The sequence below is a fragment of the Candidozyma haemuli genome (assembly GCF_002926055.2).
Source record: "Candidozyma haemuli strain B11899 chromosome Unknown E_2014730914, whole genome shotgun sequence".
Lineage (NCBI taxonomy): Eukaryota > Fungi > Ascomycota > Pichiomycetes > Serinales > Metschnikowiaceae > Candidozyma > Candidozyma haemuli.
Window position 1 is genome coordinate 1,140,250 of NW_020289903.1, and position 16,217 is coordinate 1,156,466.

At 46.3% G+C, this 16,217-nt stretch overlaps 7 protein-coding genes across 7 annotated transcripts; 3 read left to right on the top strand and 4 right to left on the bottom strand. All coding sequences in view use genetic code 12, as the record gives it.

The window, feature by feature from the left end:
• Window positions 1–1,708: 1,708 nt before the first annotated feature.
• Window positions 1,709–3,844, top strand: CXQ85_003661 (uncharacterized protein; the record flags this gene model as incomplete). Its single annotated transcript, XM_025487295.1, has 1 exon — window positions 1,709–3,844. The coding sequence occupies one exon, from the start codon at window positions 1,709–1,711 to the stop codon at window positions 3,842–3,844; it is 2,136 nt and encodes a 711-aa protein (XP_025340743.1).
• Window positions 3,845–3,965: 121 nt separating this feature from the next.
• On the bottom strand, window positions 3,966–5,042 carry GCD7 (translation initiation factor eIF2B subunit beta; the record flags this gene model as incomplete). The annotated part of the gene is made up of 1 exon (XM_025487296.1): window positions 3,966–5,042. One exon carries the CDS (start codon window positions 5,040–5,042, stop codon window positions 3,966–3,968), a length of 1,077 nt encoding a protein of 358 aa, XP_025340744.1.
• A 269-nt stretch (window positions 5,043–5,311) lies between these two features.
• MED1 (Med1p) lies at window positions 5,312–7,045 on the top strand (the record flags this gene model as incomplete). The annotated part of the gene is made up of 1 exon (XM_025487297.1): window positions 5,312–7,045. One exon carries the CDS (start codon window positions 5,312–5,314, stop codon window positions 7,043–7,045), a length of 1,734 nt encoding a protein of 577 aa, XP_025340745.1.
• Window positions 7,046–7,071: 26 nt separating this feature from the next.
• On the bottom strand, window positions 7,072–7,971 carry COQ5 (2-hexaprenyl-6-methoxy-1,4-benzoquinone methyltransferase; the record flags this gene model as incomplete). Its single annotated transcript, XM_025487298.1, has 1 exon — window positions 7,072–7,971. The coding sequence occupies one exon, from the start codon at window positions 7,969–7,971 to the stop codon at window positions 7,072–7,074; it is 900 nt and encodes a 299-aa protein (XP_025340746.1).
• Window positions 7,972–8,321: 350 nt separating this feature from the next.
• On the bottom strand, window positions 8,322–9,836 carry CDC19 (pyruvate kinase; the record flags this gene model as incomplete). The annotated part of the gene is made up of 1 exon (XM_025487299.1): window positions 8,322–9,836. One exon carries the CDS (start codon window positions 9,834–9,836, stop codon window positions 8,322–8,324), a length of 1,515 nt encoding a protein of 504 aa, XP_025340747.1.
• Window positions 9,837–11,626: 1,790 nt separating this feature from the next.
• On the top strand, window positions 11,627–12,030 carry MDJ2 (Mdj2p; the record flags this gene model as incomplete). Its single annotated transcript, XM_025487300.1, has 2 exons — window positions 11,627–11,988; window positions 12,021–12,030. The coding sequence occupies 2 exons, from the start codon at window positions 11,627–11,629 to the stop codon at window positions 12,028–12,030; spliced, it is 372 nt and encodes a 123-aa protein (XP_025340748.1).
• A 34-nt stretch (window positions 12,031–12,064) lies between these two features.
• PEX6 (AAA family ATPase peroxin 6) lies at window positions 12,065–15,634 on the bottom strand (the record flags this gene model as incomplete). The annotated part of the gene is made up of 1 exon (XM_025487301.1): window positions 12,065–15,634. One exon carries the CDS (start codon window positions 15,632–15,634, stop codon window positions 12,065–12,067), a length of 3,570 nt encoding a protein of 1,189 aa, XP_025340749.1.
• Between the last annotated feature and the right edge of the window lie 583 nt (window positions 15,635–16,217).

The following is a 16,217-nucleotide window of genomic DNA, read 5'->3' on the forward strand; positions in this document are numbered from 1 at the left end:
TCTGACTATTTTAAGCCTTACCGGTGTATTTGGACCGAACCGATGGCTACCGCAAGTGGGGTCAACGGTCCGTTGTGAGTGGCTTATATTGTGTCACGCCGTTGAAAGACCGAGGTTCTCTGGCTCCGAATAGGACAATAGTACTAGTAGGTAGATCGTGGAGACACCGACCGAGGTAAGGAAGGAACCCCTCGTTTAGCATTCCTCAGAGATGCAGCGATACGAGACGGACCCTGTCAGGGAAGACACAGCAAACAGTGCAACTAAACAGCCAAACAACCAAAAGACGTCTATTTCAGGTCTATTTTCTGGCCAATATCAATAAAAGTAGAAGATCTACTCTTTTTTTTTTTTTTTTTTTTGATTTTTCGTTACTACCATATCTTGTCTCCACATTTCGTCACCACGAGACAAATGGTTGCAAAATCTACAGAACACACTCCAACCAAACCCACCCTGAATCCCCAAAACACCTCCTAAAAATCACAATCTCCCCCTATTCCCATAATTCCACCACCCAAACACCCCATCTACCAAAATCCCCAAAACCTACACCATCCCACCACCTCCCTCGATTGTTGCTCCCTCCAGACCCTTGTCCCTCCTCGTGCCCCAAATTGCCAATTGGCTGCGAAATGGGGTGACTTTACCATGCCTCGGGAGCAAAAACAACTGCCAGAAAAGCCCCTACAGTTCCAACGGCCTGGCGAAAAAACCTTCCAGAGTCCATGCAAAACGTATACGGAAAGTCCACCCCTCCTTCAACGTCAGTCCGTTTTTGTGATGTTTTTAAGCGTAGAGACAGTAGACCTCGGCTCGCGCGGGCTGAAAACTGGGGAAAAAAGAGAGTGAAAGTATGAGGGAATGAGGGACTGGCTGGGGTCTGAAAAAAAGACAGTGAAAAACCGCGGCAAATGGCTGTGAAAAAGGCCCATCGGGAGGACTAGTGGTGAGGAAGGGGCAGTGAATGATGGGAAGGCGTTAAAAATCGTGGAAATAAATGGTAGGAATGAAATCTGGGGACCTTGTTTACCCCGAAATCCAACTTTTTTAAACTTTTACCCATCGTATTGCCGTTTTGGCGGACCCTTTCTGACCTGGTACCTCACCCTCCACACTGACAGCTGGCTGCGAAAACTCGATAACTCAAAACCACCAGAACACAAACTACCCTGGAATTCCTACTTCTGAACTCCATCTGGATGACTCTCGGCGGCTGCTCGGTCCGTAGCGGTACCATACTTCCCCTTCCTTCCTCACATTTCTTTTCTTCATGACCCTGCTACGTAATCTCCATGGGCCTCGGTGTCTGAGCTCCAACTCCGCCAGTGAGGTAAGCGAAGGAAAAGAACGAGTAAGAGAGCATGCAAAGTGCGAAAGGAAAGCAGGTGCAAATGGCGCAAACGAGAGATAAAGAAGACAAATAATTACGCTTTTTTGGTAGAAGTGTCTATCAGAAGACACGGCTCGGTAAGTTTCCTAAACCACCTCTTTCCTATGGTTTTGCAGCCTCTCGTACCACTTTATTGTGTGCTGGGGTTGCAAATGTGGGGGAAAATGGCTTTCACATGGCGCCTCACGGTAGGATACTTTCACCCTCCTGCACCGCGTGTCCCACCATGTGAAGCAGCAGCTTCAGCGTGATATATAGAGGTGTGGTTTTTTCCAGGGTAGCTTTTTTGTAAAATATCAACCTTTTCTTTTTATCATGTCTAACGCTTACGCTAAAGTTACTGGAAAGGTCGACTACTCTAACGCCCCTGACCCAAAGTCTCTCATCCAGAGGGAGAGAGACTCGGCTCAGTTCGATGTGGACCAGATGAACTACTTCCTTGAGGGTTCTGAAGAGAGAGCCTTGGAGGTGAGAAAGTTCATCCACCAGATGGAGACCGACCCTATCTTGGCTGCTTCTTCCCACGACTACGACGCCACCAAGGCCGAGCACCGTGAGAACACTTTGAAGAAGATCAACCGTCTTACTCGTTACATTGAGGTTGAGACCTTTGACTCTTTTGAGAGACGTATGTCTATCATTTCCTTGATGGACCCTCAGTTCCACACCAGAATCGGTGTCCACTTTGGTTTGTTCGTCGGCTGTGTCAGAGGTACCGGTACTTCTGACCAGTTGGGTTACTGGATCTTGAAGAAGGAGAGTGCCTACGTCAAGAACATCTACGGTTGTTTCGGTATGACCGAGTTGGCTCACGGTTCCAACGTCGCTGGTTTGGAGACCACCGCCACTTTTGACGAGGAGAACGATGAGTTTATCGTCAACACCCCACATCTTGGTGCCACCAAGTGGTGGATTGGTGGTGCTGCCCACTCTGCTACTCACTGTTCCGTCTACGCCAGATTGATCGTCAAGGGTAAGGACTACGGTGTCAAGACCTTCGTTGTTCCATTGAGAGACTCTGAGCACAACTTGATGCCTGGTGTTGCCATTGGTGACATTGGTGCCAAGATGGGTAGAGACGGTATTGACAACGGTTGGATCCAGTTCTCCCACGTCAGAATCCCAAGATACTTCATGTTGCAGAAGTACACCAAGGTTAACGAGGACGGTGAGGTTACCGAGCCTCCTCTCAACCAGTTGTCCTACGGTGCCTTGTTGACCGGTAGAGTTGCTATGGTTAAGGATGCCTTCAGATGGTCTTCCAGATTCGTCACCATTGCTCTTAGATACGCTGTCGGTAGAAAGCAATTTAAGGCTGCTTTGGCCAAGGAGAACGACAGCGAGTCCCAGTTGTTGGACTACCCATTGCACCAGCGTCGTTTGATCCCATTGTTGGCTATGGCTTACGCTTTCTCCAACGGTGCTAACGTCTTGCAGGAGCAGGCTGACACCTCTAACGACCAGTTGGACGAGGCTGTCCAGAACGAGGACAAGGAACTCTTGGACGCTGGTGTCGAGAGTATCAAGTCTCTTTTCATTGCTTCCGGTTCTTTGAAATCCACCGCTACTTGGTTGACTTTGAGCACCATCGACCAGTGCAGGCAGGCTTGCGGTGGTCACGGTTACTCTTCGTACGCTGGTTTCGGTAAAGGTTTCAACGATTTCGCTGTCCAGTGTACCTGGGAAGGTGACAACAACATCTTGGGTATGTCCGTTGGTAAGCAGTTGGTGAAGAAGTACGCTGGTATCACCAAGGATGGTGAGAAGGCTTCTGGTATCCTTGAGTTCTTGGGTAACTACAAGCAGTACATTGGTAACGAGCCAGTCTTGCAGGCTGCTGACTTGAAGAGCCCAAGAAAGATCTTGAAGGCCATTGAGGTTACTCTTATCAGAGCCTCTGCCAGAGCTAACGAGATTGTTGACAAGAGAGGTGGTGACACTGACTTCATTGGTTCTGACCTCGTTGTCTTGTCCAAGTTGTTGGCTCACTTCTTCTTGTACAAGTCTTTCCTCGATAAGATTGACAGTATCAAGGAGCAGAAGGAATTGTACAACGTCTTGGACGTCTTGGCCCAGTTGTACGGTGCCTCTATTGTCTTGGAGGGCTTCTCTGGTACTTTCTTGACTTACTCCGTTGCCTCCACCGAGGCTATTGCCCACAACTCTACCGAGCACATTGCTGATTTGTGTTCTAGAGTTAGACCACACGTCATTCCATTGACTGACTCTTTCATGTTGTCTGACATGTTGATCAACTCTGCCATTGGTAACTACGACGGTGACATTTACAAGAACTACTTCAAGATCGTCAACACCAACAACCCACCACAGATCACCAAGCCACCTTACGCCCCAGCCTTGCAGGGTATGTTGAACAGATCCAGCTTGGAGGAGAGACAGAGATTCGAGTACGACGACGAGGCCCTCGACATCTTGTCCGGTAACGCTTAAGGTATTTTTATTGTATTTATGAGACATGCAGAGCAATGTGATGAAATTACACGGTTATACCAGATTTGTAGTTATGCAATTAATTTATTTCCATTATCAGCTAAACCCTGCTGAAGGCCGTTTACTCAAGGTTACTGTCTTCGGCTTTGTAGTTGTCCAAGACAATTCTATAGATGAATGATGGTGCAAAACCGCCAATATTCGTGATGTAGATGTCAATGTGTTCTGGAGGAACATAGTCTGCCATTGGGTTGGTGACGACGTCCACGTTCTCAAGAAGGTTGAAATCGTCATAGTTGAGCACTTTTCCGGAATTACCAACCTCAATAAGGTCCTCTCTGTTGAAAGGATATCTAGGAGAGATCTTGAACAAACCGGCCACAGCGAAAACAGGAGTTTTATGTTCCTTAGCACATTCCACCACGTTAGCGACACCAGCGTTCGAAAGAGCACCACCGTTAGCGTAAACAGCGTTGGCGCCAAGTATAACCTTACCAACTCTGGACATCACAGCAAAAATTGTGCTGTCAGGTATAAGCACAGCTTCAATCTTGTTCTGGGCTAGCGTCTTTACGAACTTCTGAGCATCTTGCAAGTCGTTAGGATAACTCTCCGTCACCAAAACAGTAAACTTTCTCTTTGTTCTGGCTTTAATTAAAAATTGCAACACCGTATCCGATGTAGGCGTAGCACATAGTAAAGTTTCATTCTCATGAATAAGGTCAGAGGCCATAGACTCAAGCTCTTCCTTGACATTTGAAATCTCATCCACAAGCTCTTTAATACCCTGGATAATAAGCGACCTCATATCGCTAGACTGCTTCTTACTGTGTGTTTGTTGGTTCTTTTTCGTTCCCTGGTGGTTGGTGGAGAGTAAACTGAACATGGAACTCATCATAGGTGTGCTGTCTGTGCTGTTTTCAGTTTCAATCTCATCTCTGATCAACGCAAGCACTCTTCTCACGATATTGCCAGCAATGACATCCGTAGGTCTAGCGTTTTCAAGGACAATGCCCACTTTCCTAATCACAGCGATTAAATCATACGGGTTGGTCCATCTGACTGCTGAAATGACCCTCATAAGCATATGGGCCACTTCCAAAGCCAACGCCTTGTCATCTATAGTTTGTCTTCTTTTGATTTGCGACACAAGCGGGTCGACAATAGCCGAGATCTCTGGCGTCACCAGCGTAGTCATGTTGGTGGTGGTAGTAGTAGATGAGTAACTTTTTTCCATATACCGCACTATAGAGTAGTTAGTATGGAAGGGAACAGGCTTAGTGAAATATCCAATGTAGGGTGTATCTTGATGAAAAAATTAACCTAGGTGTTTCTTAAGTTGGTCTTATTTAACTAGCATATCGAAAATTCTCTTCTCTTCTTTTGTTGCACTTTGTCATGGGACTTGTCTCCACCTCCAAGTGTTGCAACCATCTAAACACAGGACCTCAACTCTGACCACCAACCATGCCTTCTTATAATGACTACCTCCACGAGTCACTGAAGCTTCTATATGAGTACCTGCCGAACTTCCAGATTTCAATTGACCTAATACAAAAACTTGCACAGCATTTGAAGCTCGATACGTTTGTGGATTCAGAAGTACAAGACCCTGATACGAACCAGTTGGTTAAGAGACTTTCCATTGCAGGGTCTTTGCTTTTGGTTGATATTGACTTTAAGGACCCTCATACGGTTACCAAGGTCTCTTTGGCGCTGGGTAACCATTCGACAAGCGCTGTCAACACGGCAAGCTCTCAGCTGGAGTTGAACTCGGTCATATCAACGACAAAGATAGACAATACGACTATAGTGAGAGTGAACTTCTTGGAGGAGAATGTTTTATCGTTTTTGAATATCAGGAATGCAGATGAAAAGTCTGTGGCCGAGATAATTCTCAAGGAGAATCTCAAGGGATCAAAACTTGGGAACTTTCCACTCAACCTCAGGTACTTGGCTAACCTTGACCGTCTATCTCCTCAAGAAGGTGATTTGGTGTTGTATTTGGATAATATTGCTAAGTACTTGGAGGTGATTCATATTCAAGAATGTAAATTGACGCCAGAGGATGAGAATATCAAGTCTGGACAATCCAGTTTGATTGGAAAACTCATGTATAACGATGAGGAAGCCAATGAACTAGGGGTGTTCCTTCACTTCTGGAAATCATACAACAAAACGAACAAACTCCCTCAGGTTGACTACTTCAAACCTCAATCGTTCGTGGGTCGTCTTTCCGTGATCGAGTCTAACGCACCTGCAAAGGATTACCTTAGAGAATCAACAAAAGCACTTTGGGAACCAAAGGACGCCAATGGAAACTTCCTCGAGTACAAGATCACATTTGATGACGAAAAACATTTGCCTAAAGGCGTACCAGTGAGCGGGCCAAACACCCGTAATTGGCAATTACAGTTTAGTTTCAACCGTCCCGTTTATCTACCGAAAGAGGTTCTTGAGTTCTTGGGCTTTGATGACTTCGAGGTGGCCGAGGATCACGAGTTAAAGGATATATTCGAAGCTATAGAACAGTTTAAGGTGGTGGACTTAACACTTGATTCACATCCTAATGTTGCTTTCCAGCTAAATCACAGTTCATTTTCCAGTTTTATTCCCGTTTCTGCGGTGACTCTACCCAGCTTGAACAGCATTTCTAAGCTTTTGCCGCCATTGAGAAACTCCATCGTGTATTCTACTTGGTTGACGAGTTTAGTATTGCAAACGCAATGCCAAATATCTGACGCTTACTCAACGGAAGCGAAGAAGCAGAGGGACACCCGTCCCGAACTTACAGAGGACGAACTCCTTGGAATCAACAGTATGGCAGAAAACAACACTTACGTTGGTGTCCAAATACTAGACTCCAACACGAATACAGATTTGGAGGATTTCCTCAAACAGGAAGACGAGGACGAAAATATGGACAAGGATAATGGCGAAAGCAAGGCAGTGACCCCGGTTGAACAAGGACCATTTATGGAGCTCTGTTTTGACGATGTCGATTTTACAACAAAAGAACTCGAATTTCAGTTTGTTGTTGATGGCAAGACTCAATCTGGTAAGCCCATTCAAAAGAACTTCCTGCTTCAGAATGGACAGACAGTGGGAACTGGCCTTGCAGACGATTTACCTTCAGTCAACTTTGTAAAAGCTTTGAGTTTAGGTGAGGACCTTTTACTTGCCTTGGATGTCGTGAATTAGCGTACGTATATACATATAACAAAAACCTAGAGCTTGACACCGATATGAATGCTGGCCACACCAAAAGTCAAGTTCTCGTAGCCCTTGTCTGGGACGTAGAAACCGGCCTTTTCGATCATAGCGCTGAAATCCTCCTGTTTAGGGAAACGACGGATACTCTCCACCAAGTACTGGTACGAGTCTCTGTCGTCAGCGATCAACTGGCCCATCAATGGCAACATGCTGAAGGAGTAAGCCTGGTAGGCGTAGTCAATAACTGGGTTGTCGACGTGGGAAAACTCAAGACAAGCGAAGATTCCACCAGGTCTCAACACACGGTAGGCAGTGTCCAAACCAGCCTGGATGTTGGTGAAGTTTCTGATACCAAAGGCAATAGTGTACACGTCCTTCGAGTTATCAGGAATAGCGTCCATGGTTTCACCGTTCTGCTCGAGGAACAGCACTCTGCCCGAGCCATCGTTCCACTTGGTCTTCTGGAAACGCAACTCTCCCTCGGCCAACATCTCTGTGTTGATATCAGCCACAGTCATCGTAGACTGAACATCGTTAAAGTTCTTTTCAGCATGGTCCAACAAACCAAAAGCAATATCGCCAGTACCACCAGCAACATCCAAAAAGTCCAACGGCCTAGTAGCACCAGGTCTCATGCCAGCATCCAATCTGTTGATAAAGTGGTGCTTCCACAATCTGTGCACGCCAAACGACATAGCGTCGTTCATCACATCGTACTTCGAAGCAACAGACGAAAACACGTTTCTCACCATCAGCTCCTTATCATCCTTGTTCACTGTCTTGAAGCCAAAGTGCGTCGTATTCCCATCTTGGCCCTGAGGACCGGCCGAGTAGGCTCTGGAGCCCCGGCTGGCGAGACCCAGGATTCTAAGAAGCCCGCTATCTAACGGTTTCAATAACGAGCGGGAAAGCATAGGATGTGGGTAGCTTCTTCAGAGTTTGGGAGAAGTAGAGAGCTTGTGAAGAAAGTGCAAATTATCACTCTCGCTTAGCGTGCGCCTGCAGCCAGCCGAGGGTAAGACAGAGGGACACACTTTAAGGTGGTCTTCCTTTGATTGGTTTTTTCTAACTTTATTGCTGATATGTTAAATAAAGAGATCTTTGGATTATCAGGTAATTCTTTATGTTGTTACTGTCGTTGCTGTGGTCTTTCCCTATAGCCTGCGGATTTACTACGCGCTAAACCCTACGTGCTGCTGATTTCGCAGCCAGCTCTAAATTTTTATAATATTAATGGCCGAATTGAAAAATGTATAGTGTCTGATTAAGCCTGGACAATTCTCACAGTGTTGGAGTGGCCAGAACCTCTGGTCCATCCCTGGACAGTGACAATGGCGTCACCCTTCTTGATGATACCCAAGTCGACAGCGTCGGCAACAGCCCATCTCAATCTGTTCTCAACGTCCTCCTGCCAGTTCTCAACCTTTGGCTTGTCGTAGACGAATGGGTAGACACCTCTGTACAAGTGAGAGTATCTGGCGGATCTTGGGTTTCTGGTAACCATCATGATTGGCACGTTAGGCTTGTACTTGGAGACCAATCTACAAGTGGTACCACTGGTAGACAAGACAACAATGGCCTTGGCATCTTGCTCGTAAGCGGCAGAGACGGCAGCAATGGCACAGGTCTCAGTAGTAGCAGTAGGCTTGATGGCCAAAGTTCTGATTTCGTTGAACAATGGCAAGTAGGAGATGGCCTTCTCGGCAATGATGGCAGTGTTGTGCATCATGGAAACAGCCTCGAATGGGTAGTTACCCTTGGCGGTCTCACCGGACAACATGACACAGTCAGCACCGTCCAAGATAGCGTTACCAACGTCAGAGACTTCAGCTCTGGTTGGTCTTGGGTTGTAGGTCATAGACTCCAACATCTGGGTAGCACAGATGACAGGCTTGGCGGCCAAGTTACACTTGGCAATCAATTGCTTCTGGACAACGAAAACCTGAGGAGCTGGGATCTCAATACCCAAGTCACCTCTGGCAACCATGACACCATCGGTCTCGGTCAAGATATCGTCAAAGTTGTTAACACCCTGCTGATTCTCGATCTTAGAAATGATCTGAATGTCCTTACCCTCTTCACCCAAGACCTTTCTGATCTCTCTGATGTCGTCACCAGATCTGATGAAAGAGGCGAACACCATGTGGACACCGTTCTTGACACCAAACTTGATGTCAGCCTTGTCCTTCTCAGACAAAGCTGGCAAGTCAACGTCAGTGCCTGGCAAGTTGACACCCTTGTGGGAACAGATCTTACCAGCGTTGACAGACTTGACCTTCAAGGTCTGGTCGTCAACAACCTCAAGCACCTCGAAAGACAAGACACCGTCGTCAACAAAGATGATCTTACCCTTGGAGATCACCTTGGTGATGTTCTTGTAGTCAATGTACATGACCTTGTCGTCAGACTTCTTAAGGTAAGCCTCGTCAGTGGTGAAGATCATCTCGTGGTTTGGTGGGATAGGGTAGTCCTTCTCATCGATGGTGGTACCGGTTCTGATCTCAGGACCCTTGGTGTCCAAAGCAATGGCCAATGGACGACCTCTGTACAACTCCTCCGACTTTCTGGCGTTGTCAATGACGCTCTGGTGGTACTCGTACGAGCCATGAGAAAAGTTCATTCTGACAATGTTAAGACCAGCCTTTCTCAACTTCACCATCACTTCAGCGCTGTTGGTCTTTGGACCAATGGTACCGACGATGGACGAACGGCGCAAAACCTTGTCTGGAGTTTCGGCGGTGTTCAACTGGGTCAACCAATGCAAAGCGGCGTGGGACATGTTATGTGTATATGTTGTTTAGGAAAAAACGTGGTGGGAGGAAAATTGAGTGAGAATTTGCATAGATATATATAGAGGTTGGTGGGTCTCATCCGGTTGACAATCGACCGGCCGCGCCTGCACCCAGGCCGGAGTCCACTCCGAGCCGCCGAGAATACCCCCAGTTATCCTAGCTTCCAGGCATGAAGGGAGAATAATTTTTACATATTTGTGATCCCCATGAAAGCAGCTCTCCAATAAACAAAATCCCAAGTTTGTGGCACCCCCAGAAAGTCATTTACTTGTACCCTCGGAATGCCCAAGGAGCGCCCTCGGCTCATCCCTATCGTTCCAATCCAATCTACCAGTACGCTACCAATTTTTCGCAACCTGCCCCCGGTTTATCTAGCCTCATCTGACGTCTCCAGTCAGATGACTCCACAGCAAACCACCACCAGATAAGACTAATATTTTTTGGCCTCTTTTCTTGCGTTTTTCATGTCAATGCGGTTAAACACGACGTCACGACTTGAAGGTGACCCGCCAGTGGTTTTTTGCCTCATCGCACCGATGCACCAGCTCTAATTTCACGGTTAGGACGAGTGAAAAATGGCAACAATTCCGTTTTGTGGTGGTCCACTCGGAGAGGAAATTGGAGAGTGAAACGGAAGTATTTCCGTTTGTGGAAGTCTCAGGAAGAGTTAGGTTTTGTAGGTTACGTGGGTACGTAGTCAAATGTAGATTTAATGAAACCTGGTGGAGGTGGAATCTCCCTGGAGATCCATTTGCAGCAATCGCAGCCACTGGCTACTGGTCACTGCCAGTCGGTTAGTGTCTAGACCGGGCCGTCCTACTTCTATCCTATCTTCTAACCAATTCCTTAGTTAACACAGCCTTTTCTCGCCACCACTGCTATTATTGTTTAGGCGTTTTCTGTAACCATGTCAAACGCATACGTCTGGTTACAAAACGCATGAGAAGCTTTTTTACCTTTTGGCTGCGAAAAGGTGACTTTTTTGACAGATGAGCCCACCACGCCATGCCAACCGGTGGTTGCAACAAACGGCGCTGGCCGCTTGATAGGTGGGTTTTGGGATTTGGCTTTTGGGATTTGACTAATTTTTCGTCTTTGGATGGTTCGGTGCGTTTGAATACGAGTAAAGTGTAGTATGACAATGTGTACTGTCTGCCTGGCCTGTGTAGCAGTAACTGGAGACCCTTGAACGACAGTTGACGTAAAACGCTTAAAAATATCCGTTAGACGGGGTTGGCGATTTTAAGTGCTTGTATTTTGTACTGGGTATGCTGATTTGGCTTATTTTTTATATAAATTAATGGGAAACATACATTATGGTGAGTGTACGTTACTCAGTGAGGCCATAGTAAGTACTACTACAAGCTACACGATGTAGGGGCCAACTTCATAGCAAGTCTAAATTCCAACTTTACTATGTTAACATAGCTTTAATCCTCACCCCACTTTATGTCACTTTCGGTGAAAAATTACCCTAGCTGGAATCAATTACTGCCATTCATACCTTCCCTGCTTCACTAATATGGAGCCTCTGATTCGCAGCCAAATCCATCAACCTACCAATATCCAATGAACCCATCTTACATCCACATACACATTTACAGTTCTTCCTCTATCATCCTTCAAAACCAGCTATTCCCAATATCCTTTAATTTTCAACCCCATATGTAAACCCATCCTGTTCTTTGTGTTACCATTTGCCTCTGGTACCGCTTGCCTCTTGCCTTGCCTGCTTCATGTGCACTCCAGTATCAACCTCTACTACCAACACTCTTCCATGGTTGTTCCTATCATCGTCGGGATAGGCGTCACGATAGCTGCTCTTACTACTAGAGCGGCTATTGCTACTGCTCAGCGATACAGCCGTCTATCGCCGCAAATGATAGCCACGCTAAACAACATCAGACTAGAACGTTCAAACGATACTTCGCTACATGACTCGGGAGCAAAGGCAGAGCATATACGGTACCTCAAGGGGCGGTTCAATAATACGGGATTTCAGGATAGAATGACGGAGAATGAGGCGCTTTTGGTCTTGGGGATCGAGGCAAACGAGATCTCGAAATTAGACAGGAACCTCTTGAGGCAACGCTATAGAAAGCTTATGGTGATGAACCATCCAGATAAGAATGGGTCTCAGTACATTTCACAGAAGATCAACGAAGCAAAAGATGTTCTTGAAAAAAGTTATTTACTTAAAAAATAGTCTATGTGCTTATGAATGGCCGTTGCCATTGCCGTTACCGTTGCCGTTGATCGTCACGGTCCCGTTCTCCAAACCAGCAACGTCGTGGCCATTGGCACGCAATTCCTCGATCAACTGCTGGGGAATTCCGTCTTGTTGCTGTTCAGCATCAGCTTGTCCATCGTTCTGTTGCGCCTTCTTTTTGCCACCCTCGAAGTTCTCCTTCACTCTCAAGTAGTGATTAAGCTCGTCGGCACTCACAGAAGGTACCAACTCGCTGAGCGACTTCTCGAAATCTTGCATCGTCACTAGCACATTAATGTCTGCCGGCGTGGCGACATTATCGAACCACCATCTGCTTGAGACTTCTTCTTTGCCTTCAGCAATACGCTGCTCATTGAACGTCTTGAGCTTTGCATCAACCTCGTTGGCAGTTCTAGTCATAGCATTCAACATAGAATCACTGCACAACGCATAGAAATCGGCACCTGTCAATGTGAATGAACATTTTTCGGCAATGCTGGCCAAGTCAACCTCGTCACTGAGCTTGAACTTTCTAGTCAATGCCTCCAAGATCTTGGTCTGTTTATCGTCCGTGTCAGAGATACCCAAGTACAACATTTTATCGAATCTACCAGGTCTCAAAAGAGCCTCGTCCAATAAATCGGGTCTATTAGTTGCACCGACAACAAAGACACCGTCTCCGTTGCTCTCACCGCCGCTCATACCATCAAGCTCAGCCAAAAGTTGCGACACAATTCTGTCCATGACACCACCAGAGTCACCCTGGTTACCTCTCTTTGGTGCGACGGAATCCAACTCATCAAAGAAGATAACACACGGTTTGGCATCTCTGGCTTTTTGGAAAACACGACGGACGTTTGCTTCGGATTCACCAATGTACATATTCAACAATTCTGGACCTTTAACACTGAAAAAGTTCAACGAGAAATTAGTAGCAATGGCCTTGGCCAACAAAGTCTTACCAGTACCAGGAGGACCGTAGAACAAGATACCACTTCTCTTTTTAAGTCCATTGCTGAAGAGTTCTGGGTGCTTCAATGGCATATCAATAGTATCCAAAATCTCACCCTTGACGGTATCCAAACCACCAATATCTTCCCATTTGACGTTAGGAATTCTTGGTGCACCAATCGAGTCACTAAATTGGTTTCTGGCATCATTGATAGCCTTGTCAAAGTCTTCTGGAGTGAGTTGTACAAGACCACCGTTGGCAATCTTCACAATTTTCTCGAAGGCAATGCCAACGTCCTTAGCTTGAGCCATGAGTCTTTTGATAGCAAGTTGTTTAGACTTTCTAACAATGGAGCCCAAGTCTCTAGGGGTCAAACCAGCAGACAGTAATGCCAAAGATTGGTAGCTCACATCAGAACGCTTGGCATACTTCAAGCTAAAGATGTCGAGACGGCCTTCGAACTCCACCTTATCTTCAAATGCTTGTGGCAATGCCTCGTTGTTAAAAGCCTTCGTCTCCTTGTCAAGAAGGTATGCAAAAATTTGACGTCTTTCTTGTTCATCTGGGACAGTAACATCAATCTGGAATTTCACAATTTGAGTAAAGCTTTCACTCAACTTGTCAATGTCATTACAACTGGCCACAAGAGCCATGTTCTCGTATTTGTCCAAGAATTCCTTGAGTGTTTGAACCACTCTCAATGAAAGTGAAGTGGAGCTGCTTGCACGTTGTTCGTTAGGGTCTGTCTGAACACACAAGTTCTCAATATGCTTGATGTAAAGGATATGGAAGCAGTTGGAATTGGCTGCCTCTAGCTGGCCATTGAGGTACTTCTCGATACGTCCAGATAAAAGACCCACAGACTTCAATTCAGCACCAGGCTTCACGAAGTCAAATGCATCTAGCTCGATAAGATTGAGACCCATGCTCTGAGCAAAACTTCTCACCATGGTGGTTTTACCAAGACCTCTCGACATAGAGTTCAACAATATCGTTGTCTTTAGACGAATGTTGGTCTTGGAATCCACAGTTGTCTGCAAGATTCTTTGAAACTCTTCTGCATACTTGAAGTGGGATGGAGCATTTTCGATAGCCTTTGCAAAGTCAAAGATAGGCGGAAGCTGTAGGTATGTCAGGAAGTCTGTGAATGCATTCTTAGGAGCCCTCAAGAACTCCACGCCTGAGGAAGTAAGCGCAGTTTGGTTTGGATCAATACGGTATTGGCCTTGGATATCTTCGTCATCTTCACCATTTACCTCGAGAACCTTGAACCATGCGACGGCGTCAGGGTTTCCGGAGAGAGGAACAGGAGGAAGGCCCGAACCTTCTTCCTCGTTATGACCGTTTTGGTTTTGTTGCAGCTGCTGTTGAGTAGAAACATCGAAGATGGTCTTAGCAAGGACAGTGTCGATGCAAACTGGAATTACGTCACCCCGACGAACCACCTTGACACATGAATGGAATTTATTCTTGAGCTCAGAAAGGAAGCTTTGCTGGTAGGTTCTATCAGTGGTGATTGGGGATGCAATTCTTGAAATAGTGGCCGTCTTGGCGATTGGAAATGCATCAGTAAAGGTATTGTTCTTGGATTGAATTGGCTTCAACGTGACTTTGGTGTCTTCGTCAACATCAAGGTTCACCAAAAGCAATGGGGATAAATAGATGGTACCTGGCTGGAACGACTTGTTGGGTTCCAAGACAGTAAAGACCTTGATTTTTGTTTCGAGATCACCCACTGAAAGTGATGCAAGGTCACCATTAAAAAGCGGGAACCCAATTCTGGAAAGATCATCCGTACTAAGGTAAGCGTACAAGTCAGAGTCTTCACGAGCAAAGAAAGACGGAAGATCATTGATGGAGATCCTTTCTGGCAATGGGCGAGCCTTCAATGGATAAGACGATGAAACAGCTTCGTCTGCGTTCAAATGCATACTTCTCGAGAGGTATTGGGACACGTCAAAGTCGAGATCCTCATCAACTTCATCGTCTGAAACCTCCTCGACCACAGCAGGAGCGTTCTCGTGGGGTCTCTTGACAAAGATGAGCTCAGTGTTAGAATCAACTTTACCCTGGAAGAACGGCTCACAGAGTTTGACTGTACCGTTGATCTCTCTAATCGAGCTGTTGATGGAAACCACCGAAGCACTGCTAGCAGCCCATTGGTTGACAAAGTTCTCCTTCACCGTCAGAGAAGGAGTATTCTGCAACACGTGAAAAATTCCATCAGGAACCTCCACGTACGCCTTAGAAAGCAGCGGGATAGAAGCAGAGTCAATCGATTGAATGACACATCCGTTAACAGTAATATTATTACCAAATTTCACCAAATTCGAGTGGTTGGTGATCGTCACCGAAGATGACGTAGGCGAGTCGTTATCTATAAGAGTGACCCGGTAAACCACAAACTCGTTAAAGTAATCAGGAACACCAATAAACTTTATAAGTACAAACTTGGGCTCCTTATCGTCTATAGGTACATCTTTCTGGGTATTGGGGAAGAGTCTGACGAAAAGTTCAAACGACAAGGCGACCGAGTCCGTTTGCAAGAAGGTCGGGTCGTTGATCACGTGGACGTTGGCGACCGTCGCAATGGAAGGATCCTTCACTTCCACCGACAGAGGCATTTTGGAAAGAATGTGGTGTGTAGATGGAGATCAACAGGTTGGGTCTAAATTGACTGGGACCTTCCGAGGCCCTTTTGTCTGGGGAAGCACATGGCATGTATGCAGTCGGCACACCCAAGGTGGGGCACCAGCCTTTCCAAGTGGACCACAACCGAGGGAGCAGGGAAGGTAAGGAGAAAGTGGATTATGGAAAAATGGGGGAGTCCAAAGAAGGTTCGAGTTTGGTGGTATTTATAGGTTTCAGGAAGGAAGCGGTAGGTTTTGGTGGGGCAGTTTGAATGGTAGCTCGGCTGCGAAAAAGTATAGAGCATGAGATTCTGATGGACGGTTGGTGCTGGAAGTGTGGGATGGAGGGAGGAGGCAGGAGGGAAGATAGTTGGCTGGGGAGGAATTGGGAGGGTAGTGGTTGATTGTTGATATTAGGTTGGGATTGAGAATTGGTAGATAGGTTTGGCTCTTTGGTTGACTGGTCTGGTGGGGTAGATTGAGAAGTAAAGGCCAGTCTAGTGTAACAGAGGGAAAAATGTTTATTGGTTCAGAATATAAAAATATGTGATTTTTGTTATAAAGGACTGCCAATTCT